The following is a 15,768-nucleotide window of genomic DNA, read 5'->3' on the forward strand; positions in this document are numbered from 1 at the left end:
ACACATACACAGAGAGAGAGAGAGAGAGAGAGAGAGAGAGAGAGAGAGATAAGAAAAGGGCTCAGTCTCAGACACAAGTCTCAGTCACTGTTTCTGAGTGAGTCCTCATTTGAAGGTAATAATGCACAAGGTTTTGGATGAAGTCCCTACGATAGGATGCTTGGAGACCATACCTGTTAGTCTGAAAGTCCCTTAAGGGCTATGCCACAGAAATGTCTTCTGACACTTTGTGTCCTAGATTTAGAACATCTCTAATGTTCTCTAAAAATGAATATTGTGAAGAACCTTAAGATTACAGTAATGATTTTAAGTTTGCTTTAATAATAACAGCAAAAACTGTGAATGGAGGCACAAGGACCCAGGCAGTGGGAGAGGTGCAGGGAACCCTGAGAGGCAGAGCATGCCCTGCAGGCCCAGGCAGTCTCCCTTGAGAGCCCCCAACTCTACTCGCTGTGCACTGGCTGTATAGCTCCAGCTGTAACCTGGGCCTGAGCCTAGAGTCTGTGCCTTAGCCACCTTGGCATCCCTGGCCTCTGGCCCAGAGCCAAGCCTTCATCAGGAACTGGGAGAATCATGGTCGAAGACCTTTGCAGATCCAGCTCTGACTCTACCCGGAGCCTGCCTTAGCATTTCTTACCAGTGTGGCTTGGGGGTGGGAGGGAGGAGAGGAGTGTGCACCTCTGAGGAGTCAGGGCCCAGCATGAGCTGACAGTTAAAATCACCAGCAAGTCCTAGGTTTGCTTTTTTAACATTCAGGTACCATTTGGTTTCTCCTTCATAGTTTTCTTTTGATGTAAAAATAAATGCCTTTCAAAAACTCGTTATTTCCTCTCAAGATATATTTCAGTAAACTGCTAGGTGAGAATCTGTGCTTTTTTAACCCTCTGGCTTAGGGGTCCTCCTCCTAGGTTTCACATTGAGGCCCTGTCATTATAATGAACTTCTGCCCCCATCTTCTGCTTTTTTAAATGCCTCAGGATTTGGCTGGCTTATATCTCTGCTTCATCATGCCGGAGGCAACAGTTCCTGCCCAGGGAGGGGGAACTGGTGATAAGGCACGTCACTGGCACTGTTAAAATTAGTGGTTTCCATGGCCTCCGTCAGTTTAGTTGGGTTAAGGAGACATGGGGCGCCAAGGAACTCACAACACAGTTGCGGGTGCTGGCCTTGTATGGGTAGTTCCTGTGGCCAAGTTTCTCCAACTATAACTGCCACTCTAACCATCCTGACCCTAAATTCAGGCCACAGAGGCCCACTCCCTGCTTCTCTCACTGGAGGGAGGGAGGCAGGCACTGCTCCTGGGCCACTTCTAGATAAGGGTCTTTCATGACTGTGTGTCCCATGGAATACGACTGACTGCACTCAATTCACAGCAAGGCAGGTTTGGAGGAAGGTGAACAGGGGGCTCACGGTGGATGGCTAGGCTCTGCATTCTGCTCTGCAAAAGACAGCGTCTACACAAAATGAGATGAAGCTCACTTTACTAACCCAGGATACACGAAGACATCGTGTCCCTGAGATACAACCTCGGAAAGAGCAAGATAAATCGAGTGAGCTGATAAGTTCCCTTGGGACCAAGTCCATCAGTGTGATATCCTGAGTGTCTAGTCTCAGTGCGGTGACTAGGGCCAAAGTGAGGGCGCATGGGTGTCTTCTGGGCTATTCAGAGCAGTGACTGTATGCTGGTACTGACTGTGTGTATGTGTTGTGTTGCTTTAGTTTTGAGTTAAAAGTTGACTATATTATTATTCCATAATTTTTAAAATTGTACCGATTATAAACATTACATATTGAATTCTTAAGACAAGACATTTTAGTAACCTCATTTAAAATAGAATACAATTTTTAACTAAATATTTTATCCTAGTTATAAGACAACATCACAGACTAATGATGAGAGACCCACAGTGTTTTTCAGGTTTAAGCCCCCATTTATGGAAGTGCTTTTGAGAGAGCCCCAGCCTACTCTGATGGGGATCCTCCACTTTCTGCAGCACGCCAGAGGTTCTGAGATTCACATCTGCTCACAACACACGGGCTTTAGAATACCATCTCCCATCACTGTAGGGCACAGCCCAAGGCCCAAGGCCCTTCCCAATCCCATCTCTCCTGAACCTGATAGACGGAGGGTATACCCAGAAATAGGCATTAAACAAGATGAATTTTCAAACTGGTGACCAAATGATGGAATAATAAGGCCATAGAGAACATGTGTGGAAAAGCTGAACGTGGAATCGGAAGCATAGCTCACACAGTGACAAGCCAGGCTAATACAGTATCCCAACCTCAGGAAGGCAGGGCTTGAAACTGCTGGGTATTCATGTACCAATCTAGGCTTCACCACAAAATCTGAAACACCACTATTTATAATGCTCTGAGAGTGACTAATGAGGGCCAGGTCATGTACTAATGGAATAAAACCCACAAGAGACCAAACTCCCTTCCTGGAGGAGACCTAAGCTAGGAAGCCTTTTATTTGCTTGTAATTCACCTCTAAGGGAAACATTTTCATTAAGTTAACAGTGCGTGGCAAGCATCAGAAACACGGAATCTCACAGACAGATACAGCCAGAAAGAATCACAATTCAATCTAAAAGCAACACACAGAGGGGACATCAGAGTCCAAAGGCATGCAGAGAGGCCACCAGGGAGCAGCTGAGAGACACGCAGGGCTGCCTCCCATGTGGTATCAGGAGAATAATGTGCAACGGGGATCCAACTGCTTACCCACTAAGGACACCAAGAACCAGGTTAAGGACGAAAAATGAGCCAAGGATGATCAGACTAACAAAATACACCCATGGCCATTCCCATCCTATCGCATCATTAACCTGTAAAAGGTAAGGAGATCAGTTATCAGTTATCCATTTACTAAAGAACAGAGCCCCGGATGCAGCTGCAGGACCACGCAGAGCTTTGGGTGGAGGGCAGCGCTCCAAGGGCTTGAATGAGCTTGTACCCTTGCTCAGTTTTCCTCTAGGCGGGGCAAACCCTGATGCTGAAATCTTCAGGAAGAGACTCTCCAAAGTCAGTCCAGACCACTCATTTAGCAGCAGTTTTGTGCCAATTAATGAGCATTGTATTTGGATTTAGACCAAGAAAGCAATTATAAATGTATCTCATTTTAGGACAGACAAAAGGCCAAGCAAGGGAAATTTAAATCCCAAGCAACAATACTGATTAATTAATTCCTGGTCAATAATCTCTCAGTGGCTTTCTTTCATAGTAGCTGGTGAGGTTCCAGGAAACAGCTTGGTTCCGGAAGCCTCAGCAGAAGAGAAAGCAATACGAAGGAACTGGTACCCACCCACCGGTCCCTCTAAGCCTGCGTGGTCTTGGCAACTGATCTCAGGACTCTGCCTTCAAGATGAAAGAGATGTAGCTTACCCGCTCAATACACCAAGTACAAGATTTAGTACGAAAAATGACCCAAAGATGACGAGACTGACAAAATACACCCAGGGCAATTCAAATCCCATAGCATCATTCATCTGTAAGAAATAAGATGGGCTCATAGGAGTGGGTTAATAGGGGAATCCAGTGAGGAGAGGGTCACATTAGAGAGAACAGTCTATACATTGGATTAAACATTTACTTAGATGGAGACAAGAGCAGCCAGCAGACATTCATTACGCATTCCAAACACACACAGGCACACACACACAGAGTCATACAAGCATGCCTGCACACACATACACACAAGCACACAAGCATGCCTGCACATACACACACTAAGACTCATAGAGGCTTCAGGCCAAACAGCAAATCCTGGTCCCAGGTAGGGAAAGGAGATCTGGCTCTGGCTCAGGCCACTGTACTGGTGAGCAGTTTCCAGGGCAAGCCTCAGTAGAAGATGGAGCCAGTTGCTTCTCTGATTCTGAGCTGATGCTCTGTCCCAGTCAGTCCTAACTGCTTTTTAAAACTTGGTGGAAAAGTCCTAACCTACAACATTTGACTCTATAAGCTCTTCAAAACAAAGCCAAAAAAACTAGCTTGACATGGTGGCACACACCTTTGATCCAGCATGGCTAGCCTAGTCTACACCGAATTCAGGCCAGCCAGGTACACAGTGAGACTCACTCTCAAAATAAATAAATCTAAAATAATCACCATCTGTTTGGAGATAATCATCCTAACTATCTACCCAAGGGAGCCTAGCCTTCTGTAGGTTTGGATTATCTGCAGCCAGCAAACTAGATAAAAATGGAATAAATGAATGAATACTTAGTACAACTAAAAAAGCAAGAAAATGTTCCCAAGGCCACTAGCTGACATGTGCTCAGGGATAACATTGGGAATTGTTGTTTTGTTTGTTTGTTTGTCTCAGCTGTACCCATTAAAAGAACTCCAACTCTGACCTGGAAGCTGTTCAAAAAAGCAGGACCGAGCCAGAGGAGCACCTGACTCAACTGCTCATTCAGACATGGTGTCCTCGTCAGACTTCCCTGGGGAATGGCTGGGAGTGAGCAGCCTGCACACAAGTGCTTTATGGATCGTAGCTGGATGGGACTTTCCAGTAGCCCAGGTCAGCGTTCAGTGGGATGAACTGAATATTAAACACTTCCTTAAGGAGGAAGGGGGTGTTAAGGACCAACCAGGTAACAGCATAGATCTTCTCCAGGAAAATTCTCTCCTCTGCAGGAGTAGCCTGGATTTTCAGTTAGACAAGGGTCTGCAGGGTAAGCCCATCGCTCTTGTCTAGCAGGTGCAAACCCTCAGGGTTTTAAGCCCTGTGCCTTTTTGCACGTTTTCTGCTTCCAGCTTTTAGCTTTACAGAAAGGCTCATGCATTTCACAATATTTGCCTCATGCTGAAGCCAAACAGGAAAAGGGAACACACACACACACACACACAAAAAGACCTAACATCTGTTGCTGAACTCTCCAGAGGGCATTGCCTCCCTTACGGAACACCTGTTTGGCCACATGAAAACTGACGTGCTTAACAGAACCCTCTCCATCTTCACATCAGCAATTGGAGGAATGAATGAGCCGGGGCCACAGCTCCAATGGTTGATCTAATTAAGTTGGATAAGCCAATTTCAGCAGGAAGGCAGAGGGCGAGTCTTCCAGAGCAGCGACACTGCCAAACCCATCTCAAAATCCACATGTAGGGAAGAAACAGGCTGCTTGGTGTGGTGGCCAGAGCGGTGGCCTTAAATCAATACCTGTGACAGAGATGTCTAACCTCCACTGGAGCCGGGTGTATACGTGGCAGAGGAGAGAGTGCCCTAGTGCGGGGCTCCCATTAGACACCTTACTCTTGAGACTGGCAAAGTCTGCTGGCTTGGCCATCTGTCTCATCTGCCCTTCTCAGGCCTTGGCAAGTTTCAGAGTAGGGCTCTGATAAGAGCTGTATGTTCCACTGCAGAGGGAACATCTTATTTGAATTTCTTAGGACGGGGTGCTCTGTGGACTTGCACATTCTCAAATCACTGCCACCCAGAAGGGCAGCTGGAGAGGACTGAGGGGAGGCGGGAGCTAAGCACAACTGGCTGGAGCATCTCTTCTCTTTGCCCGAAGAGATGCAACTTAAGTGCTCAGGGCCAGTCTTTCTCCCTGCACAGCAAGCAGAAGGCTGAGTCCTTAAAGCTATGCATACACATAGGTCATCCTCACAGTTACTAGGCTGATCCCCATACCCACATCAAACATACATTCTCTGCCCAGGGCTTTGTGTGCATGCTCTTCACAACGATGGAGGCACCAGCCCGAGAGAAAGCATTTCGATTTAGATTCTTTTTTTTTTTTTAAGTCTCATCATAGAGGGCCACTTGGCACCCAAGACAATTTAGGTTACTTCAATTTTCTCTTATTTTAAGGGACTAAGTGCCCATGTATGTCTCAGGTCAAGGGAAAGCATAAGGCCTTTTGCTTTCCTAACCCTGGGAAACTGCTAGAGTGCCTCAGAGCATGGCCCGTGGGGAAGGAAAGCCTTGGCTGTGGGGGCACAGAAGAATGTCCCTCCCAGGTGCTTTGACTGAGAGGAGCTGTCAGGTGATGACAAGTACTTCAGACTAAGGTCGGCCTGCACGCTCATAGCCCTGTGTACATCTGAAGAAAAAGTTGGGTGCTAACACAGGGTGCCACTCAGATAAACAGCACTCTCCTAAAACCAACCCTTTGCCATTAACTTCCTACATTCAAAACATCTCCTCTAAAACAAACAAGCAAACAAACAAACAAAACCCTCTAAGTTGAAGGAAAAAAGACCCTCTAACTGTGCATATTGTAGCCAAGGGCATGAAGGCCCAGGGGACCCAAGAACCTGCCTTGTCCAGCTCTTTCTCTGCACAGCACTGCCATCTCCATGGGCAAGGCATCCGTGTGAGGCAAACATCACTTTAAATGTGTTTGGGAAGCTCACTTGATGAAAAATCTGCAATACATTTCCCCACCAAGCCCATGATCCCAACTTGCCACGTCTCCAAATAGCTCGGCTCCAGGTGCGCCTTTGTGCACATCCCTTTCCAAGACCCTGCCAGACATTTGCCAGAGAGACTTGAGAATTACAGCCTAGGCATTTTGGGAGAATGCTGGCTAAATATAAACTTGTCTAGAGGCAAAGACTTTGTCTACCGTATACAAAAACCTAAACACTGAGAAATTTGTTTGCAATTGATATTTACAACTGAATCTCCTTTCTGTCCCAGGAGAGTGGATCAAAATCCTCTGACACAGCCTATCCACACCGACGAGGCAAAAGGCTCGGTCAGGTTGAAGAGGGACACTAGTGGTGAGTATCTGTTGAGCGCCTGCTCCAGGCCAGGCTCTGTGCTGGGCCGAGATGTTCTGTCCTAGAGCACAGTGGCTTCCAGCTGACTGTGGCCCATAAAATACTGGAAGAGCTTAGCTCCTTGGCTCCTGCCTGGTTCTATGATGAGCTAATAAATGTAGTCAACGGTGATTAAAACCCATCCCAACGTGCTTCATACCATAAGGTCTTAGAGAACACTCTGGAAGGCGTTGCCCAGCTGCCCCCTAGTGTTGTACAAGGATCCATTAACTACTGGCAGGTCAGAGAATAATTAGGAGACTGTCTATGACAGCAGTCCCTCAGCTACCTTGAAGAACAATCTGTTTTTCTTTTACATGATTCTCAAAAGCTAAAAATGGGCTTCATGTTTTTAGGTGGTTGTGGGGTGGGAGAAGGTAAAAAGGCAAGCACTTTATGATGTATGAAAGCCATAGGGAATTCAGAGTTCAGGATCCATAAAGGAAATCCAGCCAAGACAGAGCCATAAGCATCCAGTTACACTTCCTCCATGGCTGGCTCCAGGCTCAAGAGCAGAACTGATGGCTGGAATGGGGATCACATCCCTGCAAGGCCAAACACATTTACTGTTAAGCTTCATTAAAAAGTTCACATATGCCTGCCTCCAATCAAGGACGAGAGACACTTGCTGGAGGGCCCCGAGGATGCTCACAGCATCTTCATACATCCCTGTCTCCATCTCAAATCTCAGATCTATGAAGGGATAGAGACTAGAGACTAGCGTAATGTTGAGGAATTACATGCACCCTCCATCATAATAGAGGTGTTATGCAATTCATAGAGGATGTAATTCAAGTGCTAAATTATTAACTATGTTATGGTCGTGGCAACAGTAGAGCATTTCATTATCATGGGTGACACTGAAACATTCTCAGAAAAGCACGTGGAAGCTGGTCTTTCTGAGTGCATGAAGTTTTCTCTTCTGTAGCCACACAGTCCTGAAATTGTCTCTGCACGACAACAGGAAGATTATTGTGAGAAAATCAATGTGCAAAAATGTAAGATAAAGTAGGGAATCGTCTATCCGTCAAGGATGTGGGATCAGAGTGCGGCAGTTCACCGTGACGATAGGGAGAAGACAGAGCTGAGGAAGTCACAGAGTTCACTTGTTTTAAAACAAGAAAAAACTGCCCTACTGTTTGAGGGAGGGAAAAGCAGAGTTTGGGCTTTTGTGGACGATATGCTCTAGTTATCAGCCATTCCGAGGGGGGACTGAAATGGAGGCTCTGCTCGGCTCAGGAGCTGTGACTTAGGAGACACAAGTGAAATGGACACTCCACCCAAGCTGGGAGCTGCATGCCTGATGATACCCATCCTTCTCCAGGAGAAGGGATTGTTTGTGGCTATAATTAACATTAGTGTCCACAGATGCGCGTGCGTGCATACACACACCCCACACACACACCACACATACCACACACACACACCACACACACATCCACACACACCACACATATCACAACACCACACACACACATATCACACAAACACCACACACACACACACACACACACACACACACACACACACACACCACACATATCACACACGATCCTATAACAATCAGAAATAGGGATGAAGGACAAACAAGCTACAGCATGTTGGTGATGCTCATTCTTCACTTATCAGGATAGGCAGCCGACCCTCAGTATCTGCGGGGACCAGCCACAGCCAAAGCTGCTCAGGTCCCTTAGATGAAGCAGTGCAATATCTGCACATGACGTGGATCCACATATCCACATGTACTTTACTTCGTCTCTGTACTACTTGTCATTCCTAACATCATTCTACTGTATCATTTAGGGAATTATTACAAAACAAGTCCAAACATGTTCAATGCAGATGACTTTGTGTGTGTGTGTGTGTGTGTGTGTGTGTGTGTGTGTGTGTGTGTGTGTGAATTATTTTCAATCTGCATTTGGTTCAGTCAACTGTTGATTAAACCCATGGATGCAGGATCTGTAGATATGGAGGGCCGGCTGGACAGGAACACGCACAATCTCACAAGCATAGTGTTCACCAGTGAAGGGAAGCAAGACCCAGGGCTTGGTGCAGTCTCTGAAGGTAGAGAGTGATTAAAAAAAAAAAAACCCAACTCCCCCACCAAAGACATCACCTTTAGGATTTAGAAACTATCAAAAGCTCTGTCTCCTTTTACCTAGAAGCTGCCTACTCAAGAACTGCTATTGGTTTCCTTTAAACCAGTGGCTCTCAACCTTGCTAATGCTGCGACCCTTGAACATAGTCCCTCATGTTGTGCTGACCCCCAGCTATAAAGTTATTTTCATTACTACTTCATAACTGTAATTTTGCTCATGTTACGAATCATAATGAAGACATCTGAGTTCCTAAAGGGGTCATGACCCACAGGGTGAGAACCACTGTGCTAAATAATTCTCTGTAAGGATACTGGTTTGATCCACTGGAAGTTGGGCTCAAAATCTACATGCTAGTTGTATTTCCCAGAAACTCCTACTATGGGATAAAAATGATTCGATGTCGAGACTTCTGTGGGCTTTAAAAAAAAAAATTCTACCTATAAACAAAGTCATGGGGAGGGGGGTGGCTGCTGTACTTTGTTTACAGCAAACCCGTCTGGCTTTGCCAGGGATGAAGGGAATCCTACCCTAGTCACCAGACGTTATCCACGTGCTGGAGGCTCAACCAGCCCTGGCCTTTTGGCTTTCTGCCATCTCTGCTGAGCTCTTTGGCTGCCTAAAACGAGGGAGGAGTGGAGGCCAGGGCATGCCCTGGCCTGGCTGACAGTGAGGGAGATAGAATAGGAGAAAAGTTAATGGTGAGCTATGGTTGGCCTCATAGAGCTAGAGGGTCCATGAAAGGGCCCTCACTGTGTCCCCACCTCCCCTTTAGGATCTAGTAAATAACTGCCATTCCCGTATGGGCTGTGGCTTTTGAGTTTAACCAGCACAGCCTTGCCTCCTCCAGTGCCCAGAAGGGATCAGTGGGCAGGGGCAACTGCAGTAAGAAACAAGCCCCCAGGAAGCACTGGGGAGGTTGAGGGCTAAGAGCCCAGGAGCCAATGGCAGGCAGCAGCCTTTCAGCTCAAGCTGGAGGAGGAGCTCACCAAGGGAGACTCTAGGTCTGCTTCCCTTCCCAGGGCTCTGTCCTCAGCCAGCTGCCCTGACCAAGGACATCGTTAGCAAGGGAACAGCATGCTGTGAGCTGTCCTTGAGCTGCTTACCCAGTAGAGCACATCTGTCCAGCCCTCCATGGTAATGCACTGGAACACAGTGAGCATGGCAAAGGCAAAGTTATCAAAGTTAGTGATGCCTCCATTGGGGCCAACCCAGCCACTCCTACATTCCGTGCCATTGGCGGTGCACTGGCGTCCATTCCCTGAGAACGCACACGGAGCTGGGTCCTCTTCAGCTACTATATCTACAGAGAGAAGAAGCAGAGGCATGACTCAGAAGAGGAACAACCAGGACCCTCGCTCAAACCCACAACACCCAGCTCCATCAGCCTTGCCACAGCAAAATCTTAACTGCGCACCCCCCACCGTCCAAAGGTTACTTGGAATTTCCCCTCAGCAGCGGAATTCAGCCTCTTCTGGTCACCACCACCCACCACCCACCACTCTCCATTCATGCTCTCAGTGCCTCTCCTAGGCTGACAGAGAATGGGGCTGCCTGCTTTGCCTTGTACAGGGCCCCCGTCTTATTGGCTAGTATACTTTCCATAGGAAATCGGAATGGAAAATCAGAATAAGCCATCCTCAACATAATTCACACAGGAAGAGGAAATCGATGGTAGGGAAGGGCTCAGGGGACCAACACCTCCTCCAGAACAAAGCACAAAACTGTCACTACTCACCTGAGTCAGCAAAAAAACATGTTTTGTGCATTTTTCCAATAAAAAGTTCCAATCCTATAATAGCATAGATGATAATTACAAATAATACCAAAAGGGCTATGTGAAGGAGGGGGACCATGGCTTTTATAATGGAGTTCAGAACAACTTGTAAACCTAGGAGAGAAAAAAAAATCCACTTGTGAGTTAAAATGACACTTCAAAGGAGCCATAAATATAATTCCTAATGATGCTTGCTCTGTTTATGACATACAGTAATAAAATTTAGAGCTATTTCAAAGCTGTTAATTAATACTAACCCTCAATAGGAAATGATCTAAGGACGGACTCCTAAATATCATTTAGTCCAACTCCTTCACTAGACAGATAGAAAAACCAAGACCCAGAGAGGTGTAGACAGCATTAAAATCATGCATTCACATATGCACTAATTTCTGTATCCATTTAACAAAACACACCTGAATATTTACTACATGCAAAGCATGGGGTTTAGTGCCTTGAGCAATACAAAGATGAATTATACAAAGGGACACTCTCAAAGAGGTTACAGTCTAGAAGGGAACATGAGAGTTTACCATGTTACTCTCAGGTAGTATGCTAGCACTCTGAGCAACAGCGAACAGAAAATTAAAGAGGATTGAAAACACTGTCTCAGTACAGGATAAGGACAGAGGACCGAATGTAGTTTCCCATTCCTCTGAGCCTAAAGACAGACTACCACAGGAAGACCTGGGCAGAGAACCATCACAGAAGCAGTGCACAGTGTGAGCTGGGGTGGTGGTGAGCCTCATCACAGCTAGTCACAAAGGCCACCTACAAAGAGAAGGTCACATCCATGTAGTTCTGGGTTTGAATTTGGGTCTGGAGTCAGACCTGAGTCTATTAGGGAAAGTGCCTCAGAGAAAGCAAGTGGACAGCAATCATTGTGAAACATGGACAAAGGACTGGGAAGAGGTGAGGCTCTAGAGAGGCTGGAATTCAGAGAAGCCTGGGACCCAACTTCAACTGCAAGAAGGGATGAAGGGAAAGTACCTTAGGAAAGGGTGAGTGATCTTGCCCAGGGTCAGGGACAAATTACAGCTGTCCCCCATCAGACCCCAAAAGAAAAATCCCTCCGTGTTTCTAAAGGCGGTCCCTCTAGGATGGAGGCGGCAAGCAGGGGCAGCAGAAGGCTGAGTGACTTAGGAAGGTTGGGTTTGGATGCTCAGTGTAATATTAGAATGCAGGTGTCCTGTAGCTAAAATGTGATCTTGAGACACGAGGGACTCAGAGCCACCGTGGGGCAGGTGCAGACACATAGAACAGTGAGGAATTAGAATAGAAGGAAAGGAGGGCGCCCAGAGCCTGCACTGGAACCGGGGCTTCCAGGCTCAGTGGTTAGTACCAAGCTCCATCCCCACCTCTCATGGCCTCAGAGTCCTTTGTCTTTCTTCCCCTAACTTTCCCGACATTTATTCAGAGAAAGAAGGGACACACAATGCTGAGATACTAGAGTTAAAACAAAGCAGCAGCTGGGATGAGCCAAGAGAAGGGAAAGAAACCCCCACAGCTACAGGGGCATGCCTCCCTTGGTGAGCACTAGTGGGAAGAGGCAGGGGGCAGGCAGCAGGGAGGCCTGGCAAGATTCCTGGCCAGCATGACACTGTCTCCCTACAGCTTCTGTGTGGCTAGACTTCTTTAAATGTGTCTTTAAATGTCCAAATGGTTTCTCTTGAAAACAAGACTGATGAGACGATTTTTCATGGTTTTTGTCCGTTGCAGGCAGCGAGCGTGAGGGGAAAGCACTGGCTCCCATATACACAGACAGGGTTTCTTGGCTACTATTTTGATATTTTCTTTTTTATTTTTCTTCTTTTAGACATGAATGGGCCTTTCCAAATCACCTAAGAGTTAAACTCTACTGCAGTAAACCACTGGTCTCAGGAATATATTGATGTTTAGTGTACCTACTGTATTTCAGATTGGCCAAACTTATGAGAGAATGTCAAGTTTCATCTCAAACTGAACACACATGCTCTCATTACACTATGCTCCTTGGGACATACTCAGCACGCGTGCCATGGAGGCAGGAAAGGGTGCCATGCAGGGGGAAGGAGACCCTGTGTGGCTCCCCTTCAGTTATGAGAGCCCAAAAGTTGTGACCTCCTCATTGGCCTTTCTGAACTCCTCTGAGAGACAGTGAGAGCTAGCCACACGTTCTACCATGCTCTTGCCTAGTTTTATGGTCATGAATTCCAGTTTTGTTCTTTCTTTTGTTTGAGACAGGGTCTCGCTATATAGCCCTGGCTGCCCTGGAACTTGCTCTGCAGACCAGTCTAGCTTCAACGTCACAGAGATCCACCTGTCTCTGCCTACAGAGTGCTGGGTTTAAGAATGTAAACCCCCATGCCTGGTGCTCTTAGACTCTGATAAACTTTTACCAGGTAATAGAATATAAGCCACCAAAGATTCACCAAAGTCCACAAATCATACACACACACACACACACACACACACACACACACACAATTTTAAATAATATTAATTGGTTTTGCTCTTGTTTTTCTAGACAGGACTCTTATCATATAGCCCTAGCTGTCCTAGAACTCACTCTGTAGACCAGGCTGGCCTCAAATTCACAGAGATCTTCCTGCCTCTGCTTCTGCCTCCTGAGTGCTGAAATGAAAGGCGTGTGCCACCACTGCCCTGTTCTAGGGAGATGGCTCTGCAAGTAAATAAGTTTTCTACTAAGCCTGACCTGAGTGATCCCTGGGAGCTTCTATGATGAAAGGGAAAAAATGACTTCTGCAAGTTGTTCCTAACCTTTGCAATGTGTGCCATGGCACACATGCTCCTGAATACACACAAGTATGTGTGTGTGTGTGTGTGTGTGTGTGTGTGTGTACGAAACTAAAAAAAATAGTAACTTTTAAAAAATAATTCTACATGATTTGGAATGCAGTTGTTTTTCCCTTAGTGATATTCTCTCTCTCTCTCTCTCTCTCTCTCTCTCTCTCTCTCTCTCTCTCTCTATATATATATATATATATATATATATATATATATATATATATATAGATCGATCGATCTGTGGTGGTCACAGAGAGAAATGGCGCTCTGACCGTAAGCCCATCTTTTAGGTGATCCTGTCAAGGAACGTGCAGGCTTGGGGAGAAATATATGTATTTCTGTATATGTATAAATATATGTATATATATATATTTGTGTGTGTATATATATATATATATATATGTGTGTGTGTGTATGTATGTATGTATGTATATATATATTCCCATATAGAATAGCCTCAATCTTCAGGAATGAGAAGACAATGCTTTATAAGTATAGACAAACATTCCTGGATATTTTCAATGATTTCAGGTGCCGGAGGAAAAAAATCACCAAGTCTGCAGCTAAAAACAGCATGCCTCAAAAGCCTCAATTCCTTTCTCCCCAAGCCTGCACGTTCCTTGACAGGATCACCTAAAAGATGGGCTTACAGTCAGAGCGCCATTTCTCTCTCTGACCACCACAGATCTCAAACAGCCTTGTGTCTTGGAGGAGGAAAGAGCAGAAAGCTGTTCTGCAGGGTTTACGGAGTACTAACCCTTCTTTGGAAACCTCCTCAGCCCAAGGAAGCCAAGGCCAGGCCAGTTCCAAGAGTTTTCACTGGCCAGGGCCACTCATGCACGCATAAGCTGCAGCTCCAGGTCTGCACGCAGCACGTGCCACATGTCTGCACGCAGCACACGCCACAGTCAGGTGTCCTGTCATTTGCTCTTTAGGGGAAAGGCTGTCGTGATTACTTTGAAATTAGATTATAAGCTGTGACAACTCAATCTGAAGGAGCATATTTGCTCAGTAAGCTCCCCATTTCATCGTGTTACACTTAATGGCGCCAGCCACTGCCAACGTATTTCTGTTTCTCTTGATTGCTTCCAGACAGTTCTGTGGTTTTTGACTTGCGCTGATCTTTTTCAATGAAAATAAATGAACCATCTGGAAAAATAAGTACACTTAAAACACCACTTCCTACATTTTAAATGTTAAATTTGGAAACGTAGTATTTTCTTTTCCAGAGGGGTTTGGTGCGTTCTGAGTGCCTAAGGTTTAATAAAACTTCATGAGGACATTCTGGGAGGAAAAGAGTCGGTGTTCTGAGGGCTTTATGAGCTGTGGAAAGTGGGTGTACCCAGTGGTCCTCCATCCTTGCTCCAGCTCTGAGTACTGAGTACCTACCTGTTCAGAAGCACAACGCAAGGGTGTCCACACTCTGACGGCCCCAGAAAAGATAGTTTTACCAAGGGCAGAGCTCACGAAGCAAAGGCCAGGCAGGCTTCTTAAGCAAGCTCCTTCCTTCCCAGCCCAGGTGAGAGTCAACTTGACCAGAGGTCAGACTCTGGAGGCAAGCAGGGCCAGGCACTGGCTGACATATGGAAACTGACACGTACATCCCTTCTCAGAAAAGTGTCATCACTAGCTGTAGAGCCAAAGTCTAGCCACCCTGTTGCTCCTATTCAACAGCCCTCCCTCTTCCAATCAGCTACCACTACAAGGTGAGGCAGGCTCGGGAGAAGGAAGAAAACCACTGGATATCATCAGAGCACAGAACTAAACAGGAAACAGGAGGCTAGAAGCCCAGGTCTCCAACTGCCACCCAGCCTCTCTTCAGCTGAAAAGCAGATGACAATAAACACCACCTGTACTCTGGAATCAGAGATCCACATGAATGGTGCAAGCTTCAGTATTCCAGCATCAAAGAAGGCCTGCTGCTACTGGGCCCCTACTGGGGAACAGGGCAACTTCCCCCAGAGGACTCTTTCCTGATCCCAGGACCCACCCAACGGGGGAAAGGCAGTACTTCTAGGGGTAGGAGGCAAAATGTGCTTACTGGGCACTCCTGATACAAGTCGAAGTGGTCTTAACACTCGGAAGGCACGGAGGGCTTTGACATCAAAGCCTCCTGATTTGCCACTAGAGTGGTTCCCGCCTTCTGTTTCTTTGGTTAATTGTTCCAGAATTACACTAAACAATCTGAAAGAGGAAGAGAGAAACAAATGTTAGTCTGTCACCCAGGTAAGCAAAACAGGATAATAATAGTAGTTATTTTTGAACAAGGGCTAATTCTGGGTGGCTGCTAACTAAATAAAAGAAAGCTAAGCAAAGGCTGAGAACCGGGCTATG

General features: G+C 46.3%; 1 protein-coding gene across 25 annotated transcripts in view; it reads right to left on the minus strand.

Annotated features, from left to right (window-relative positions):
- Positions 1 to 15,768, minus strand: part of Cacna1d (calcium channel, voltage-dependent, L type, alpha 1D subunit) — a 451,216-nt gene that overhangs the window by 128,628 nt on the left and 306,820 nt on the right. For 19 of the 25 annotated variants that reach the window (XR_001781092.2, NM_028981.3, NM_001083616.2 and 16 more), the window contains exons 5-8: positions 15,476 to 15,618; positions 10,609 to 10,761; positions 9,977 to 10,173; positions 2,728 to 2,831 (exon numbers count right to left, since the gene is read on the minus strand). Coding sequence is in view for 24 of the 25 variants with exons in the window: in NM_028981.3 (NP_083257.2) it covers positions 2,728 to 2,831; positions 9,977 to 10,173; positions 10,609 to 10,761; positions 15,476 to 15,618 (597 nt within the window). In the remaining variant the exon portion in view is untranslated. Of the gene's footprint in view, positions 1 to 2,727; positions 2,832 to 3,387; positions 3,492 to 9,976; positions 10,174 to 10,608; positions 10,762 to 15,475; positions 15,619 to 15,768 lie in introns of all 25 variants that reach the window. The other 6 variants (XM_017315825.2, XM_006518480.2, XM_006518479.2 and 3 more) reach the window with 1 other exon arrangement.

Source organism: Mus musculus, chromosome 14 (genome assembly GCF_000001635.26).
Source record: "Mus musculus strain C57BL/6J chromosome 14, GRCm38.p6 C57BL/6J".
Classification (NCBI taxonomy): domain Eukaryota; kingdom Metazoa; phylum Chordata; class Mammalia; order Rodentia; family Muridae; genus Mus; species Mus musculus.